Genomic DNA, 17,389 nt, shown 5'->3' on the forward strand with positions numbered 1-17,389 from the left:
TTGTGGAAACATAAAGAAGACAGAATTGTGTTTATTAGTGGAGAGTGTCTTTGTAGGACCTGTGGGGAATGCTACAGGTAGAATACCTATTTGCACTTAAAATCATAATCAAGTTGAGGAGGCAAAGTGAATTAGTATTTGCCCCTAGACCGTAAGTGACCTCTCTTTGAAGGCTTGGGACAAAGAAGGCAAGGCCAAGTGTTCTCCTTTACCATTGCTGGCTTCCTTCCTTATCACAGAGGTCTAGGCATTCTGTGAGGCTGACTTTATTGGGGGAGAGGATTCTCGTGAGGAAGTAGTAGTCATTGGCATTTAGGTTCAGCTCTGTAAGCCTACATCAAGGATTTTAATTCAGTAAATTCTAAAAGGAGCCTTTTGGTTTAGACTTTGGGATGAATGCCTACCAGGGGCCCAGTATTATTTCATTTAGCCCTTATGAAATCCTTTGAAGGGATGTTAAAGCCCATCCCCCCACCTTTTCTTTTTTTTAATACAGATGAAGAAACTGATGTATAGTGAGTTGCAGAGTCAGGATGCAAAGTCAGGTTTTTCTGGCTCAAATCTAGAGCTGGATGCACTAGCAGGCACGTCCAGACTGGTGTAAAAGGATGCCAGGGATCATAGGAATTGTAAAGCTAGGACTAATGGGAAAGTTCTGGATGGTGGCAAATAAGGAGCAGAAAGGAATTAATTAGAGCAAATGGAATAATTAGCATCTAGGGGAGGAATCCTTAGTAAAAGTGATGGTGCCTGAGCTTGGTTTGCTTCTTTTCTTATGGCAATGTTGGATCATGGTCATGACAAATCTGAGATTGTTTGATTACATCTTAGTCTGGTCCATTTCACATTTGTAAACTAAACCCCTAAGACCAAGCAGCAGTCTCAAAAGGAGAGTGTGATTGGATTAGCACAAAATCTCTGATGCTCTGAGAGCTAGAACTCAAAGTGAATGTGTCCTCCTTAGCGAGGAGAATCGCCACCATTTGTGAAGTGCATGAAGAAAAAACACTTTTTGTTTTTTTAATCACATTTTGAATTGGACAACTCTAAGGAATTTGGTATCTTTCTCTTTTGTAACCATCATTAACACTATAATTACTTGTTCAATAATATGTCTTCTTATATTGTAGGGTTTTTCAATTCAGCCCTATTGACAGATATTTTGGACTGGATAATTCTGGTCTTCAGGGAACAGTTTAGTGTGGGAGAAGGACCTGGGTGTTTGGGTGCTCAGACCTGGAAGAGATGTGTCATCTTTAACCTGGCCCTTTTTAAGGGAAGAGAAAATAGTGAAGTGGCTGGAAGCTGGATTTGTGTCCAGGACCCCGGCATGAGGACCAGGGGAAAGTTCTTGTTGATCACTGTTCCACCTTGTCTTTCCCTTTTAGCTACATTGGTGTCCTGTGTTGGATTTATTTCCATTTCTGAACTCTGCTTTTAACACTGGATATGACAACTCCAGTCTTTTTATGTGTTTGAGAGCAAACAGTAAATGATCATGTTGACATAGCGAATATCAGAGAGTTAACAGGTTTCAAATAGCTATTTGTGAACTTAAGGCTAAAAGTAGCACAATTAAATAGGCAAGTTTATATGGTCATTAAAATTCAAGTAGGCAAACAATCAGATAATTGTATGCTACTTATTATCCTGACCTCTTTAAGCACAAGTCCTGTAATACTGTCTTTGGGAACAAATCATTAGATACGTAAATTACTTTTATTTCTGAAACGTCATGTTGAGTAGCAGTATTACAGCCAACCCCCAAAGCTTATTGTTTGTTACATTTAATTGACTAAAGACTATTTTTAAAACATATGAGAGAAAGGGTAAATTCAAAGAGTCCTTTGAACCCCAAATCATTGTAAGACCACTTGAGTTTAAATATATTCAAGAGAGAAATCCAGGTGTGAATTCTTTTTTTTCTTTTAAACGATGTGTGAGGAGAGGACCAACCAGTGGTGTGTGTGAGTGGAGGAGCGCTACAGTGCTTCAAAATACAGGCCTTAGGCTTGAAAGGATGGGAGTGAGAGGTGGGGACTGAGAGGCTGATCCTAAGTCAAGATGCTGTGGCTGTCCTGGACAGTGTCCCTGTCAGCCAGCGAGAGGGACAGAAGCTCTGGGAGGACTCCTGGAGAGCCCTTCTTTGAGGTTCCCTGGGTTAAACTCTTCCTCAGACAGAGCAGGTCTTCAAGGCAGGCCGGCTTTGTTGTGTGCCATAAGCAAATTCTCTAAGCCCAACAGGCCTCAGTTTCTTCATATGTGAAATGGGGATAATAGTGGTATCTGTCTCAGAGTACAGTTTGAAGACTAAATGAGTTAAATGATTTTAAGATAAGCTGGCTTGTTTAGTAACAGCATAATATGTATTTCATCTTTTTTTTAGAAAGTCAGTTGTTAACAACCGTGAAAAGGCTTTGGGAGGCAATCTGCAAGCCTTAATTTTTTTCATCTCACACTTTCAAACAAAATTTGAAAACCATTTGAAATTAAATTCCAAAAATAGTAGATATTTTATTTTCCAACAAGTTGTGTCTACAGAATTTCTTTTGATAGAACAATGGCTGAGAAAAGAATTCTTTCAAAGGTCTTGCAACTCATATTCTTTCTGAGAGCAGTTTGCTAGTTTACCTTCCATGGGCCCTTTGTTTATTGAAACTAGAATATTCTTTGAACCTGTTTCAGTGTCCTTGCCATTCTGGGTGTCTCCTTTTGTAGCGTTGACCCTTGTGGGGGTTGGAATTTCCAGCACAGAGCCTGCTGATACCATGATGAAACATAAGATTGTAGGGCTCCCACCGGGCCTGGCTGGCATCGTCAGCAGGCATTGTGCACTGAGTAGTGCTAATTCCAGCTTGCCCAACCTCCTGTAGTTGTTTTTCTTTTTAAAAGTATCCTCTTTTTTTTTCCTTTTTCTTTTTCCCCTTTCACTCAGTCTAAAATTTCAACATGCAAGAAGGGTGGTTGGTGGGAATGGAGGGTTGGGGAAGGCTAAGAGGTAGCTCAACTTGACTGTCCCAGCTTGAAGTAAATGGCAGGAGTGAGTGGCTTATAAACTTTGATCCCAGCTGTTGCCTTCAGCCTCTCCTTGGTGGGGACCCTTCTGAGCAGCCTTTGGGGACCTTTCTGAACAGTCTTCACCTTCAGGATACTCTAGATGTGCTAAACAAGTATGTCCCATCCCCAGTAGGGATGCCTTTGATTCCTGCCCTTCACTGAGGGCCTTGGGCCTGGGATTGGCTACTTGGCTGCAGGCAGTCTCTAGCTTGGCATTTTTCATTGAACCGTTCTGAAGAGCAGGACTGTCAGCTGTTAAGAGTGATGCCGGGGAGGTCCTCGGCAGGGGAGGATAGATTCCCTTGAGTAAGAAATATGGTATTGGTGCTTCTGCAGATGGAAATCAGCAGTCCTTTGTGGAGGGAGCTTTTGCACGGAACACATATATGAACTATAAAGAAGTCCCATTTCCCTTCCCTCGACTCTCTTTGTAAAGGAAATAATAGTTAGCTGCATTGTTTCCTTTGAATATTTCTCTCCATTTCATTCTTGAAGGACTGCCACCAACTCCAGTGCAGCTGCTGTACCCAGTGTCCCGATTCAGCAATGTCAAATCCCTCCAGCACCTTTGCCGATTCCGAATCCGACAGCTCGTCCGGATAGATCACATCCCGGATCTCCCACTGCCTAAGTACAATGGGGTCTTTAGGGTTGGGACAGGAGTGGAGGGTTAGTTAGAGCTGTTAGTGAGGCCTGCAAGCCGAGTGCACAGGCAGAGCCTGACAGTACTCACAGGTGTCCTCCCATTACGTGTCCTGTGTCTTAGCACCTGACTTAGAAATGTCAGATCGCAGCCAGGAATGAGGAAGGTGTGTGTGTCGGCTTCCCTTCTGCAGACTCTGTGAAGGGTAGAGTGGAGGTGGTAAAAGGGGAGGGAGACAGAACTGTAATAAGTGAGAAAGCAGGAAAGTCAGGGCAGCAGAGAGTCTTTGGTGTCTTCCCAACCATAGAGGGTTTGAAAAGAAGGGAGGGTTGAACAAAGGTGGGCTTTCTTCTATAATCTATGTAAATAACATCTTGTGTGTATCCCTCTTGTATTTTTCATAGGCCTCTGATTTCTTATATCCGAAAGTTCTACTACTATGATCCTCAGGAAGAGGTATACCTGTCTCTAAAGGAAGCTCAGCTCATTTCCAAACAGAAGCAACAGGGGTTGGAACCCTCCACGTAGCGAGGGGCCCCCTGCTGGTCACCACTGAGGGTATGTGCTCTCTGCCTCACCATCCAGCGTAGTCTCTTCCTGGGCAGTTATCATCATGCACTGGGCCTCGTCCCCCTGCCTCCCACCCCATGTGTATGCCCCTTATCCAGGCATCTGTCCAGAGAGTTGCCAGATCTGATCATGGAGTCCCAAGGGGACACATACCCCAACAGGGAGAAGGGCGGATAGACACGAGAGGCTTAAAGAGTACTTGCCAAGCAACATGCAAGCTAATCACTGAATATAGAGACACACAAGAGCAGCTAAATGTGCACCCTTCTCTCCTCTGGCTGATCACCCCAATATTGCACAAATAACATATAAAGCAGGAAACCAGGGAGAAAGGAAACTTCATCAAAGGGAACATGAAATGCCTTTGATTGCAGTAGGTGTGCACTTCAGTAAGAACTGCACTGTGTCCCACGGCTTGGACTATGAGGATGAGGAAAAACAACTCACTCTTGTTTGGAATTCCATCTGGGCCACTGAAAAGTGAATTGTTGAAAAGAAGAAATGAATTAACTAACGAATTCATTTATCTAAGAGGCTATTCTCCCATTGCTTCACTGAGTTCTCATTTATTTTCCCATAAAATATCTTGGAATACTGGTTTGTGCAGATGAATTCTAATTAGTCATCTTAAACTGCATTAATATGAACATTGAAAGGTAGAGGTGAGTAAGGAACAAAATTGGCAGAGTGGTGATTTTGGTAGTGTGATTACATGCAAGATCTCACATTCTAGTGATCTACTTTGGGAGGCAAAGATCACCCCCATCCCCATCTTTCCTCTTAGTATGGAGTGTCCTTCTTAAGCACTGAATACTTCTACTCCTCTTCTAACCTGCTCTGTTCTGCATAGGGGTGGCCCCATTCAAAACAAACCAAGGGGAAAAACCCCCAGGAGGGACAGCCTTGGAAGTGAAAAGGGAGCTTTAGTCTCCCCACATTCTCAGCTCTCTTCATAAGGGGAGAGAGTGGCAGCTAGGGTTTATGTTCCCTGGGGTTTTCTTGATGAAAACCCAGCTGTGTGTCTCCTCTTGGCTGTGGAAGTCTCTGATCCCTTTGCCATTGGAGGGAAACATGTGAGCTAGATTAATAAGGATTACCCAGGGGAGAAGGCATGAAGAAGAGAAATCAAGAAATAGTAACCCTGGTGGGGGAGGGTATAGCTCAAGTGGCAGAGCATGTGCTCGGCACCTAAGAGGTCCTGGGTTCAATCCCCAGTATCTCCTCTGAGTGGAAATCAATGAAGAAACCTGACTACCTCCCCCTCATAAAAAACAAACAACACAAGCCAAGAAATGGTAACTGGGAAGCTCTGAAGTTTTACTGTAAAGGATCCTTACAGTGTCTTTATCACGTCTTCAATTTCAAGCATACCTTGGTGATACTTGGGTTCAGTTTCAGACCACCACGTAAAAGCAAGTGTCGCCATAAAGCAAGTCACATGACTTTTTCGTTTTCCCAGAGCATTAAAGTTATATTTACACTGTACTGTAGTCTTATTAAGTGAGCTGTAGCATTATGTCTATAAAAACAATCTACATACCTTAATTTTAAAATATTTTATTGCTAAAAAATGCTAATCATCATCTGACAGTGCTTCGTTGCCACAAGCCTTCAGTCTGTAAAAACACAGTCTGTGCGAAGCGCAGTGCAGAGAAGTGAGTTGAATGAGGCACGCCCGTGTCTGCAGGTTGTGTGCCCTCTGAAGTGGGTGCTGAGACATCTGAGTGCTCTAATGCCTCGGGGGGTTTCTCTGCTCAGTGGCTTCACAGTGTTTGTGGTGGGGAACTAGGGAGGCCCCCCTCCCCGACTACTGTTGAGTCATTGGGACCCTTCAGTGAGAGCACCGCTTCTGTGGGTGCTGTGCCCTAGAAGGAGCCCCCGTGCACACAAGCACATTCAGAGAAAGGCTCAGGGTGGTGGAGGGCTCCACACTTCATCATGTGGCAAATAAATGTCATGGAGCAGAGAAGTTTTAGGGTGAGGGGATTGGTAGACAAAAGACAAAGTGTATTTAATAGGTTTTCCTAAGGAAGAGTGATTAAATTTATTCTTTGTGGGGAGCAGAACAAGGACTACAGTGGGTGAAAGTTACAAGCAGTTGGATTTCAGTCCAACTTTAGAAGAACATTTTTAACAGATCCAAGCATGGAATGGTTTTCCACAAGAGTTAATAATGAGTTCCCCCATTTGTTTATTCATTCAGCAGATATCTGTATATTAAGTAGCCAGTGTGATTTGGGAAGAGAGTACTGAGAAAGATAGTTAAAGGCCCTGTTCTCAGTGAGCTGCAGTTCTCCTAAGGAGAGACAGACAGCAACCTGTAAATTAGGGAATAGGCTAATTTCAGTTGACTGTACATGTTACAAGGAAAATAAAACTATGAAATTTAGTAGTTGGATACTACTCGAGTTTAAAGATCAGAGAAGGCTCTTGTTGAGGCAGTGACATTTCAGCTCAGATTTGAATGTCAAGGAGTTAACCGAGAGGATCTGGGAGTGGGCATTCTAGGCAAAGGGTCCTCTAAGTATAGCTATGGCCATGAGACAGGAAGGGGCACAATATGATCAGGTATAGGTTGGCGGGAGTCATTTGTCTTGGGGAGAGACAATCATGTATTGGCAAAGGATTGAACTGACCTCCTAGGGTCTCTTTTTGCTGTGACACTGGGATTATTGCCTGTGGCAAAGAATAAGCATTAGGCTGTACTGTTTCCTAGGGACCCTTTGAAAAAAGAGAAAGGCTTTTAAGTTGTGAAATTTGGTCATTATGATGTCTTGTTGGTGAGGCTGGTTTTATTTTCGGAGTTCTGAGTGGGCCACTTGGTCCGTGCATGCTGTTACCTGGGGAATTTCATGCCAGGCTGCTTGGAGTTAGGGGACAGGGTAACACCTGGAGCAGTGCGCATCTTAAACCAGAAAGTAGAAGCTGCACTAGGCTTTGTGATTATGTGTCAGCCCTCTCCAGGAGCCAGAAGCTGCAGGGCCTACAGCTATGTCTAGTCTGGCTCGCAGTGGTTACCCCAGGGGCTCAGTTCCTTTTTCAGTTCCTAGAGCAGCAGGTGGGCCTTAGAGAAGAAGTGGGGGGGCGGGGGTGGAAAATGAAGGGGAAAGAGAGAAGAGAGGCAGCATGACCTTTTTTTGGCGTCCAGGTTGTAGGCTGCTCTGGCCCCCTGGCAAGGCTGTTGCTACATCCCCAGCCAGCGGCAGTGTTTGTGGAAGCACCTGGCTCTCCAGGCTCCATTCTCCTTTTGAGCTGTACTTCTCTACCCTCCAGAGGCTAAGCCGCTCTTTTACTCCATTTTGATTCCGCTCCGTTGAGCCACTCTAATTTTCGCCCTTTTTCACCTAGGCATTTGGTTGCCAAGCTCCGGTTTTGAAGAACCAAATGAAGCTACCGTGAAAAGGGGAATGAGGAAAAACAGGGAGTAGGAAGGGTTGGGATCCTCTGTGCAAAGACTTTGGTTCCCCTCTCAGCCCTGGGGCTTGGAAGAAGCACACACCATACTCTCCGAGTGGGGCTCCACCTTGTCACAATCCAGCCCCGTGCTGTCCTGGAACTGGATGAGCTCCTTGGAAAACTGGAAGAAGTCTCAACACTGTTCCTTTTTCAGAAGTTCTGTTTTGGATATTTGCATTTCCCGGATTGGAAAACTCACCCTAAAGGCAGCTGGGGTTTATGCCCATTGGACTGGCTGCCCATTGGACTGGAAGTGGTGCCAAGGGTGAGCAGCTCCGAAGGAGGGGAGGGGAGGGGAGCGAGGGGAGGGGGTTGCCAGTGATGACCATTCCGCTGGGGCCAAAGGCAGAATTCGAGTCTTCACCATTGACCTTGAAGAAAGGAGGAGTCAGAAGTGCGGATCAAGTCGGGAGTTTCTGAGGGATGAGAATCTGCTTCTCTTTCAGCATGGGTAGCTTCAGTAGGAGCAAGAAAGAAAGGAGGGTGGGTCATCTGGAATGGAAAATTACTGGACAAAAGCTGGCAAATGGCCTCTGCTGGGGCAAGTAGTGATTCCTCATATCCTTTCATTTGAAGGTTTAAGAGCCTGATTTCAGAATCACCTCCCGTTGAAGCTGTGTTCATTTTGTTTTTCTGAATTCCTAAATTCTGTGACCTCAAGTTAGCCCCATTTGTCCTCTACCCTCAACCCATCCCCTCGAGATAAGTGTGCATTTCACTCTGGTCATGGTAACATCATTCCTATTGCTTCCGCCAGCTGTCAAGGTAATAGTTTTCCTCATCACCTGAGCAGTTCAGAGCCCCAGTCCCAGGCTGCTGAAGTTAATGGAGCGTGCTTCCAGATTCTTAATGGCAAATCGAACCCATGGCTTAGGAGTCAGTGTTACTTACCTCCGTGTGTCTGTCAGCCAGTGAGAGGGAACGTGGAGGAAGGTGAGAAAGGAAGCGCTTGTGCTCGTCTTCAAGAAAGCTCCCTGGTTTCTCAGCCTTACTGGAATGTCTTAGATCAGAAAGGAAGAGCATTACAGCTCATGTTTTTAGACTTCCCTGGTACAGGAGGTAGCAAGGGCTTTATTTTCCTGTGTTCCTCCTGGCAATCCATTTTCCTGAGTTAGAGCTGTTCGCCTTCCTTTGGTTAAGTCTGTCAGATGCCGATTTGAGAGTTGCATGCTTTCCAGATGGAAGTGGAAGAGGAGGGAGAAAAACTCCAGTGCTTTTCAGTAGCCTTTAATTTTTTTCTGAACTGGGCCATTGTCAAATCATATAACCTTATGAGCTTGGATTTCTATAGAGTTACTCTGGGGAGAGGTTTGCTATTAAGATGTGAAGATTGAACCGTTTGATTTTTTTTTTTAGTCTTTTGCAGTAAGTGTTCCAACAGACTGCCTCTTTTGGTTCCCCTGTGCTTATATCTGCCTCATCTCATGAGATAAATAATGTCAGGTTTGTGGTTTCCTGGTGGTTTGGGGTGAGGCCCAGTGTCTTGGTAATTTATAGGACTGACTCATCTGGAAGTGTTGGCCTTCTGCCTTACATCCTGCATGGAATGACCATTCTTCCTCCTTATAGCCGAAAAGGGAGGAAACTTGCATTGCTACCTGGCTGTAAAGAGGTGGCCCACAAAATGAGTTTCATAGCATAAGCATAGCCCATCTCTGATTTGTTGTGAGATACCTCTTCTCTCTTTGGCTTCCATGGCAGTGTTAAGAACCAGTTAAGATTGTGATCCAAGAAATTGGCTTAACCTGTGCGTCTTGCCATCTTGTAGAAAGTGTCACCCAACTGTAGGGCCCGCCATCTGAAATCCATTGAGATGCTCAAGTGGCTGTTGTGCAGCTTCATGGAATCTTTATTTTTTAAATTACTTTTTAGTGTGTGTTTGCCTGGCTCTGGGCTAGCTACTGTGGAAAACACAAGGGGCGAAAGATGTGATATCTGGCCTAAAGGAGCTTTTAGGTGACTGCCACACAAAAAGCAATTAGAGAATAACTCAGCTTGCAGACAGAATCAAGGGCTGTCTTTAGGAAAATTCAGAGTGGGTAAGAGCAGAGTAGGGGTAGACTAGATGGTCAAGGACAGCTCTGGGGCTGTGAGGCTTTGGGTTGTAGATGAGGGCAGGACAGTGAGATGAGAAACGCATAAACATGAGATGAGATCAGAACAGGAGCTTAGAAGCAGAAATGTACATGGTGAGTCCTGAACAAGCCTCAAGTTATTCAAGTTAGACTGATGGCATTGAAGAGTCCTTTTCCCGTGCAGTGGTCTAGACTGAAACTTTCCAGTCATCGTTAGGTCTGAATTGTGTGGCTATGATGGTGAGGTGGAGCCCAGAGCCAGAAGTCAGCCAGGTTCCTGCCTGTGGCCAGGGACCTCACCGTTCTCAGGCCAGCCTGGGTGAGGAAGGCAGAGCCCCCGGGCCCCTTGTGGTACCAGGGGTTTCCATCAGAGAATCTATACTCTCAGGTACAAAACCAAACCAGCTGAGGAGGCGAGACGCAACCTCACCACCATCCTTCTTTCTTCTCCCAGGAGGGGCAGCGTTTACCTGTGTCCATGATCTGTCTGTGCGTTAGTCACAGCCCAGGCTGACGCCTGGTCCTTCCTCAGTAGAGGGGGCTTCAGGACAGTTGCATAAGAGGAGACCACCTCCATTGGGAGGTGAGGAGGAAGGGCTGTTGGCTGAGGTACCAGCCAGGTCCGAGTAAACAGAGGGAGCAGGAGCAGCTGGCTGCATCTCTCCCAGCTGCGCCCCCGCTCTCCCACCAGTTCTGTGTAGTGCTAATTGAAATGCAGTCTGCAGAGGGAACTCAGTCTTTTGGTTGTTGTATTTTTCAGGTCACAAACTGGAAAAGGTTCTCACTTCTAGGGACCTGTTGTTGATTCTAAGATGTGATGGGTGATATCATTACCCTCAGGCCCAGGCTGTGGAACCCTCACTTGGTTAGGATTGATCTGCTGTAACCTCCTCAGGACAGGTGTGACTCACTGTGCGCTGGGGCAGCTACTGCTACAACTTGCAATTACTTGAAATTCATGTGCTATAGTTGCACAGGAGGAGGAGGGTGGGGGCTTTGGTTCAGGGCCTAGCCAAGTGGGTGACAGCTTGGAGTTTACGACAGTTGGTGATGGCCTTGGCCTGGTTGCCTCCCTGTGCCTGGCTACAGTGAGTGTGACACCCTGGAAGGCCAGCCCTGGGCGGCAGCACTCAGCCTCCTGAGGGGAGAGGGATGGTGGGGAGCTCACCGCTGTGGTTTCTCCTCCTCCTCTCCTGCTTGTCACTGGGGCTGATTATGCAGGCCCCTGCTAAGGTTGGGAATGACACAGAGATAGCTGCAAACACCCCTCCAATGCACATCCAGGAAGTACTGGGAAGAGGGAGGGTGGTTAGTGTTCCCAGATCTGGGTGTGAGAGGCCTGTGTAGAGCCCAATGCTCTGGATGCCAGCCTTTTTAGCCTCCACCTGGGCCCCTGGAAGAGCATGGCCGGCTGGAAGCCCTCGGGCCCTAGTGGGAAATGGAAATAAGAGGAACTTATCCCTTAGGTTGGATCCTTTCCTGCCCTGCATCCTCTACCTTGGCTTTGAGCCCTGAAGTTGGAGGACTAGCCCTGGGATATATAGCGCTCTGGCTGCTGGAAGGAGGTCTGATAGTCACTGTATGTGTGTGTGTGTGTGTGTGTGTGTGTGTGTGTGTGTGTTCATTTGCAGAAGTCTTGGTACCAGTTGGGGTGTTGAGAGCATCTCCACTGGTGAGAGACCTGCCATTTGTTTTTAGAGAATGACATGCCCCCTGTCCCTAAGGGAGGAGCTTTTGAGTTAGACATTTTCCCTATGGGAATCCTCTTGGTTTGGTTTGTGGGAAAGGGGGAATGGATAAATGATTTTTATCTCTGATTGTCAACACAGCTGTTCTTACACTGAATTTGTGCTATTGCATACATGTAGCCATCTTTCTTTTCACTGCAGCAGTGTTTATCAGTAGTTCAAAATGATTTATTTGCTCCTGGGGAGTAAAACCTTTTTTATTAAAAAAAAAAAAGAAAAAAAAGCATGACCCCCTTCCCTCCATTATAGTTATAGGATTATTGGTCCCCAAAGCTCAAGAAGGCAAAGTCAAGTCCACCAGTCCCCGTGATCTGTCCTGTTTTGACATTGGAGCCTCATGCTCAGCACAAAATGACAGGAGGTCTTGAGAAGATAGAAAGCAAAGCCTTGGGAAGAGTGAGATGGGGGTCGGACCGTAGAGACTGGGGACTCAGATGCTGCAGTTAGAAAAATAGAGTCATGAACTGTATTTAAAATATTGATTCTCTAATCTGCCAGGGAAAGACCTTTCTTTACATGCAGATTCCATATTGTCTTTGTCCTTTTCATGCTTTTGACCTTCCTGGTAGGTGCCACCCACTTTCTTCCTGTTTCCCATCCTGTCCCCTACCCCTTCTCCCAATCCTTCCCACTCCCAGCTGCCTCCCAGGAAGCCAGTCTTGCATGCTGAGTCTGTGACATGCCTTCACGCCCATTTCATCTCATTTAGAGGGTACCTGGAACTGCTCCCTCCTCCCCAGCCCCTTCTCTGAAATGCCACATCGAGGGGCAGGCAAAAAGCAGCCAGTTAGGGCGGAAGACCTGAATGTCTGGTCGCAGCTGGACTGCGATCGTAATTGCTCCTGGAGATGGAGTGTAAGGTGAACTTAGGACACTCTTGATCAGAACCCAGGACATCACAAACCACACAGCCCCACTCAGAGCTGTGTCCCAAGCTCCCTACCCAGCTCAGGTGGAGCAGGAAGGCTGGTCTGACCACTCCATCCCTGGTGCTTCCTTGAACAGGGACCTGCCCCTCACCGTTAGGCCCAGAACCTTCTCCAAGAGACAAACATAATCCAGGCACTGCTCTGGACAGGCCGGTTGTTGGAATGCCCAAACTGGTGCTGCCCGTGGCACAGCCACTGCTAGACATTTTTTTTTTGGTTGTTTTTAAGAAATTTAATGAAGAGGGGTGTCGTTCTGGGCTCGGGGTGGTTGCCAATTCTTCACCAGAAGGGGAGCCACACCCCCTCCGCAACCACTTCCGTCCTCTTCAGCCACCCCACCCTCCTCCAAGCCAAAGCGTGGCCTGGCTTTTGTCTTCCCATTTAGTTTTTCTCCTTTCCTCTACCTTTTTGTGCTTAATTTATTAAAATAGTTGCTGTATAATTTATTTTCATAAACTATAAAAATTACTAAATGGTTAAAATAGACTTGCAGGCCAATCTTAAATGGGGTGGGAGGGTCTGAGGGTGGGGTGGGGAAAGGAAAAGATGTTTTGATATAAACAAAACAAATGCACTTTGGGTGTGTTTTGGTATTTTTCTGGGAATAGATGGGTGGGTGTTGGGATGTCCCTGTAGATTAGTTCCAGAGTGGGGTGTCTGTACATACTGTATTAATAGGCATGTTTGACTCTTGTAAAGGGACATTAGTAGCTGCTGCAGGTTCTGTTTGTAAACCCCATGTACAATTCCCAGTTTTTTGTAAGTGTCAGTGCGGGAGACATTTGACTCTTGTGTTTGTATCTCCTTTTTATGATTGCTGTACTGACCCATGTCTTTTTGCGGAAGGGGTGAAAAGAGATTTGAAATAAAAATGTTTAGAAATTATTTCATGTTATTTGGGTTTTCAATCCCTCTCCTGTCTCATATGACTCCTCACACCATCACTGCCCTCTTAGGGTCCACCCCTGGCAATTAGGGAATCCCTGTGATGTCAGCCAAGCAGAGCGTCCAGAACTGGTCTTGTCAGAGTAAGAGATGTTGGAAAATTCCTGAGGCTGATGGCCATCAAAGCTCGAAGCTGCTGTTCTTCCCCAGGAAATGCGGGAGAATTCCAGAGAGCTTTCTGGGGTGGAGTGTCTGGCTTTTTTGCTCTATTTAGGGAGAGTTCCTATTTTACCATAGTGTCTGTCATTCCTAGTATTTACCTAGGCTGGCAGCTTTTCTCGTAAGTTTAACCTGTGTCCCTCCTGCCTTTCTAGCCCATTTCCTCTCCAGCTGTCCTCTTTGGAGAGGAAAGGACCAGAAATGTTTCTCTGATTGACAGCTGTGTATACTTCAAACCACGCAAATCTCTCTTCATTTTCCAACCCAAACCCTCTCCAAGTTCCCCACTGAGAGGGCCAGTGTATCCCCTTGGCACATTTTGGAGAATTTTCTATAGTTTCTTTGCATCCTCAGAGAGGGAAGCATGTTGGGTGAGATGAAGCCCTATTTCTCAGCAGCTGTATTTTCATAGGACTGATTTCAAGTGCTCCAGGAGGGAGTCTTGGAATCCCCCTTACACCATCCAGTTCATTCACAAGTCACAGGTCTGTGTTAGGATGAATCAGTGTCTTACCAATTCTGATAGCTGTTCTATGAAGGTGTGAACTCCTTATTAAAGTTTTCTTCCCTTTTGAAAGAAAAAGTGTTCCAAGCTATGATGTGTGAACGTTACAAAGGAAAATGCTTAACTCGGAATCAGCAATTCAAATGGCCACCATTTGGGCACACTTGTCAGTCATAAGGAATCTTTGCCTGGTTATAGTCGTCTCTGGCTTGGGTTACAAATGCCATAGAAGAAAAGGCATTCTTTTGGAAATAGCTGAGTCCAAAATAAATAAAACAACCCCCTCCCACCCTGTTTGCCTCCAAGCCTGGAACCATCTCCTTCATCTCTTGTGTTTCCTGTCCATTTTCAGCGACCACTTTCATTCCATCTCACCTCTCAGTGGTGTCTCATGCATGCACCTAACTTACTTGAATTCAATCATAAGCGTATAACATATAGTAATAGTGCAGGAGATTCCCTCCTCCATTCACTCGTGTTCCCCTGATTAAGGATGAGATGGGAAAAGTGAATCTTCTATCCTAGTTCCCTCCAGCCTCTTAGAGTGTGAGCATTTTGTCCGTAAGGATTCTAGCACCTGTTTGCACCATGTGGGTTCTGAAGACCAGCCGTTTTCCTCTGGTGCTCAGCCAAAGGCACATAAGTTGAATCCAGCTTGGAAGAAGTGCTAGCTGGGTTATTGATCTCTAATGGAACCCTTTCCCAAGAGATTCTCAAGAGGAATTCTGACTGTGGTTTTATCCTAAATCTGGGTCGCTATTTAAGCTGTGACATGCCCTCTCCTCAGTAGCCATGTCTTAGTATAGGCGTCCCCCCTTTTACCTGGACAAATTCCCAGCGGGTCATCCTGCTTCCTGTTTTCCCTCTCCAGTCCTTCCAATTGTCCTTTCAAAATAAAGATGTGCTCAAGTCACTTTCTTAATTCAAAATCATCTATCACCTTTAACTGTGAAAAGAAAATCTTAACTTGATGTTCAAGGCGGTTTCTCCTTCCCCTGCCACACAGGTTGCCCTCTGGTCACAATGCATGATTCAAAGTCCCCAGATCATGGCATCCCTTCTGCCATTCTACCTTCCTTCGTGCTGTCCCCTCTGCCTGGAGGACACATACTTCTCACCCCCTTCACCTGCAGAACTGCTCATCCTTCAAGATTTTCCTCCAGGATCACCTCTGGAATTTTCACCAGCCACTCTTGGCCAAATGCTCCTTCCTCTGTTAAAATGTTTGGTCATTTGTCTGCCAGTTACTTGACTATAACCTCTGGTCTGTGTGGGACAGAACCTGTGTCCTGTTGAGCTCTCTCCCTGCCCTCAGGCCTGGCACAGTTGAGTAGATGTGCCATCTTGGTGGCGGCTGAGGAAATGTGAGATCAGGCCCCTTCTCAGGAGTGCTGCTTGTTTTTCTAGTCAGGCAGCCTTGAACCTGGCTTTTGCCCAAGACAACTTGATCGTTTGGAAGTATGGTTGGTTTGTTTGTTTGTTTGTTTTGTCACTAAGTGTCAGTCTTCAGAATTTTCTTGAGGAGTTGAACTGATGGTTGGAGTAACAGCATGAACTACGTGACATAGCTGTAACTCAAGATATTCCAAAGTAGGGGACATGGACCATTTCCTCCTGGTGCCAATGGCATCAGAGAGAATGACAGAGAGAGAATAACAGAGCTGTTGCTGCCCTTTGGATGGAAGATGCTGCCAATGTAGGGTTAGCCGCTGTGTCCAGTGACCAGAGGTGACACTGAACTACTGACTCCCCCTGCATTTCTCACTTAACAGAAGCCCTGCATTTTAAGAGCTCAGCTCAGGGGCCCTTCTTCACATCCTGGGCTTATCATCTCATTCCTGGCTCTCCCTGTTCCCCTTTCTGAGGAAGTTCACTTTGATTCTGGGCCTTTATTCTGCAGATTGGATGGTGATGGGATGGGTGGGAGAATAGGAGAGGCCAGCTAAGTTTATCCTGGGGGAGAAAAATAAGTATGGGAAGGTAACAGCTGAGCCTAGGGGGAGTTTGGAAGGTTTGGAATGGGATGGGAGTCTGGCAGCAGTTGTCTTATGTGAGAGATGGGTAAAGTTAAAGAAGATACCAGGATGTTTCACTGTCCACTGGGTATCATCTTCTGGTTCCCCTTCCCTGCAGCTGCCACCTTCTCCAATACCCTGATATTGTGAAGAACACAGCAATAAAGACAGACATCCTTTTCTTCTGGATATGGGGCTATTTCTTTGAATGGGACACCATATGCAGCAGTGACTGCAAGCCTAGCTTCAGTCATGTGAAACTCTTGTTGGAAGCGGGTTCTGTGTCTTATTCATCTTCTGCTCTGTCCCCCACCCGCACCCTAGTGCTATGCCGGCACACCAAGACATGGGCCCACGCATGTTTGCTGAAAACCATGCAGAAGGTCAATGACAGCCAAGCCAGAAGTGGAAGTGGCCGTGGAGGAAGGTCCTCTGGGCTGGAATCACCTTTGGGCCTGAATGGGAGGCAACCATACTGGAATAAGAATTCACATGGGGAGGAGTACTGGTGAGGGGAGAACCCAGAATGCCTTGTGGAGGCTGGAGGAGAGGCCGCAGTGTAAGATGCAGTGGTTCTCAGCCAGAGCCGGAGTTTTGTGAGCCTGAATCACTTGGGCAAACTTTTTAAATCTCACACTCAGCTCAAGACTAAGATATCCTCCTAAAATCTCGAGGGGTTGGGTAGGGGAGAGGGGGTGGTAAAGATGGTGGACAAAACTGAGATGCATCTGATGGGTCCTTGCCCTCCTCCTCAGGCCTATACCCACTCAATACCGCTCCCAAGCAAGGACCCTGGGTTTGAGTATAATCTATTTATGCTTTATGTCTCCTTCAAAAGAGGGAGAGGATTTTTTTTTTTTTTTTAATTTACCTCATGTAGGAATAGATGAGATAATGCATGGAAAATGCCTGGGACCTCTTCAGCACTCAATAAACAGCCATGGGCACTAATTATTATCATCATTATTAGTGGCATTTTGAGGATGACTGAGAGCTTTTTGTCTTCCCAAAGGCAGAATGAAAAGACTACAGGGGCCCTGTCACTGGAGGCGCAGAGAGGGCTGGGCTGGAGGGAGGAGGGATGTGGGAGGAGGGAGGGGGGTTGGGGGAGGGCAGGGCTCCTGGGCGGGTGATGGGGCGGGTGATGGGAGCAGGTGGAGCTGAGTGAGTTGCTGGGCTTTTCCTGCCACCTAGTGGCTCCTCTGGGCTAGGCCACCCAGCTGTCCCTTCGGGTCTGGGTGGCAGTGGGGCGAGGCTGGGCTTAAATATTCCTGAACACAGTATCTC

At 46.4% G+C, this 17,389-nt stretch overlaps 1 protein-coding gene across 2 annotated transcripts in view; it reads left to right on the forward strand.

Annotated features, from left to right (window-relative positions):
* Positions 1-13,363, forward strand: part of SOCS7 (suppressor of cytokine signaling 7) — a 30,071-nt gene extending 16,708 nt beyond the window's left edge. For both annotated transcript variants that reach the window (XM_064496006.1, XM_031468229.2), the window contains 3 exons: positions 3,553-3,688; positions 4,105-4,258; positions 7,619-13,363. In XM_064496006.1, the coding sequence (XP_064352076.1) occupies positions 3,553-3,688; positions 4,105-4,228 (260 nt within the window). In that variant the 3' untranslated portion in view covers positions 4,229-4,258; positions 7,619-13,363. The remainder of the gene's footprint in view (positions 1-3,552; positions 3,689-4,104; positions 4,259-7,618) is intronic.
* The last annotated feature ends 4,026 nt before the right edge of the window (positions 13,364-17,389 follow it).

This window comes from Camelus dromedarius, chromosome 16, assembly GCF_036321535.1.
Source record: "Camelus dromedarius isolate mCamDro1 chromosome 16, mCamDro1.pat, whole genome shotgun sequence".
NCBI classification, from domain to species: domain Eukaryota; kingdom Metazoa; phylum Chordata; class Mammalia; order Artiodactyla; family Camelidae; genus Camelus; species Camelus dromedarius.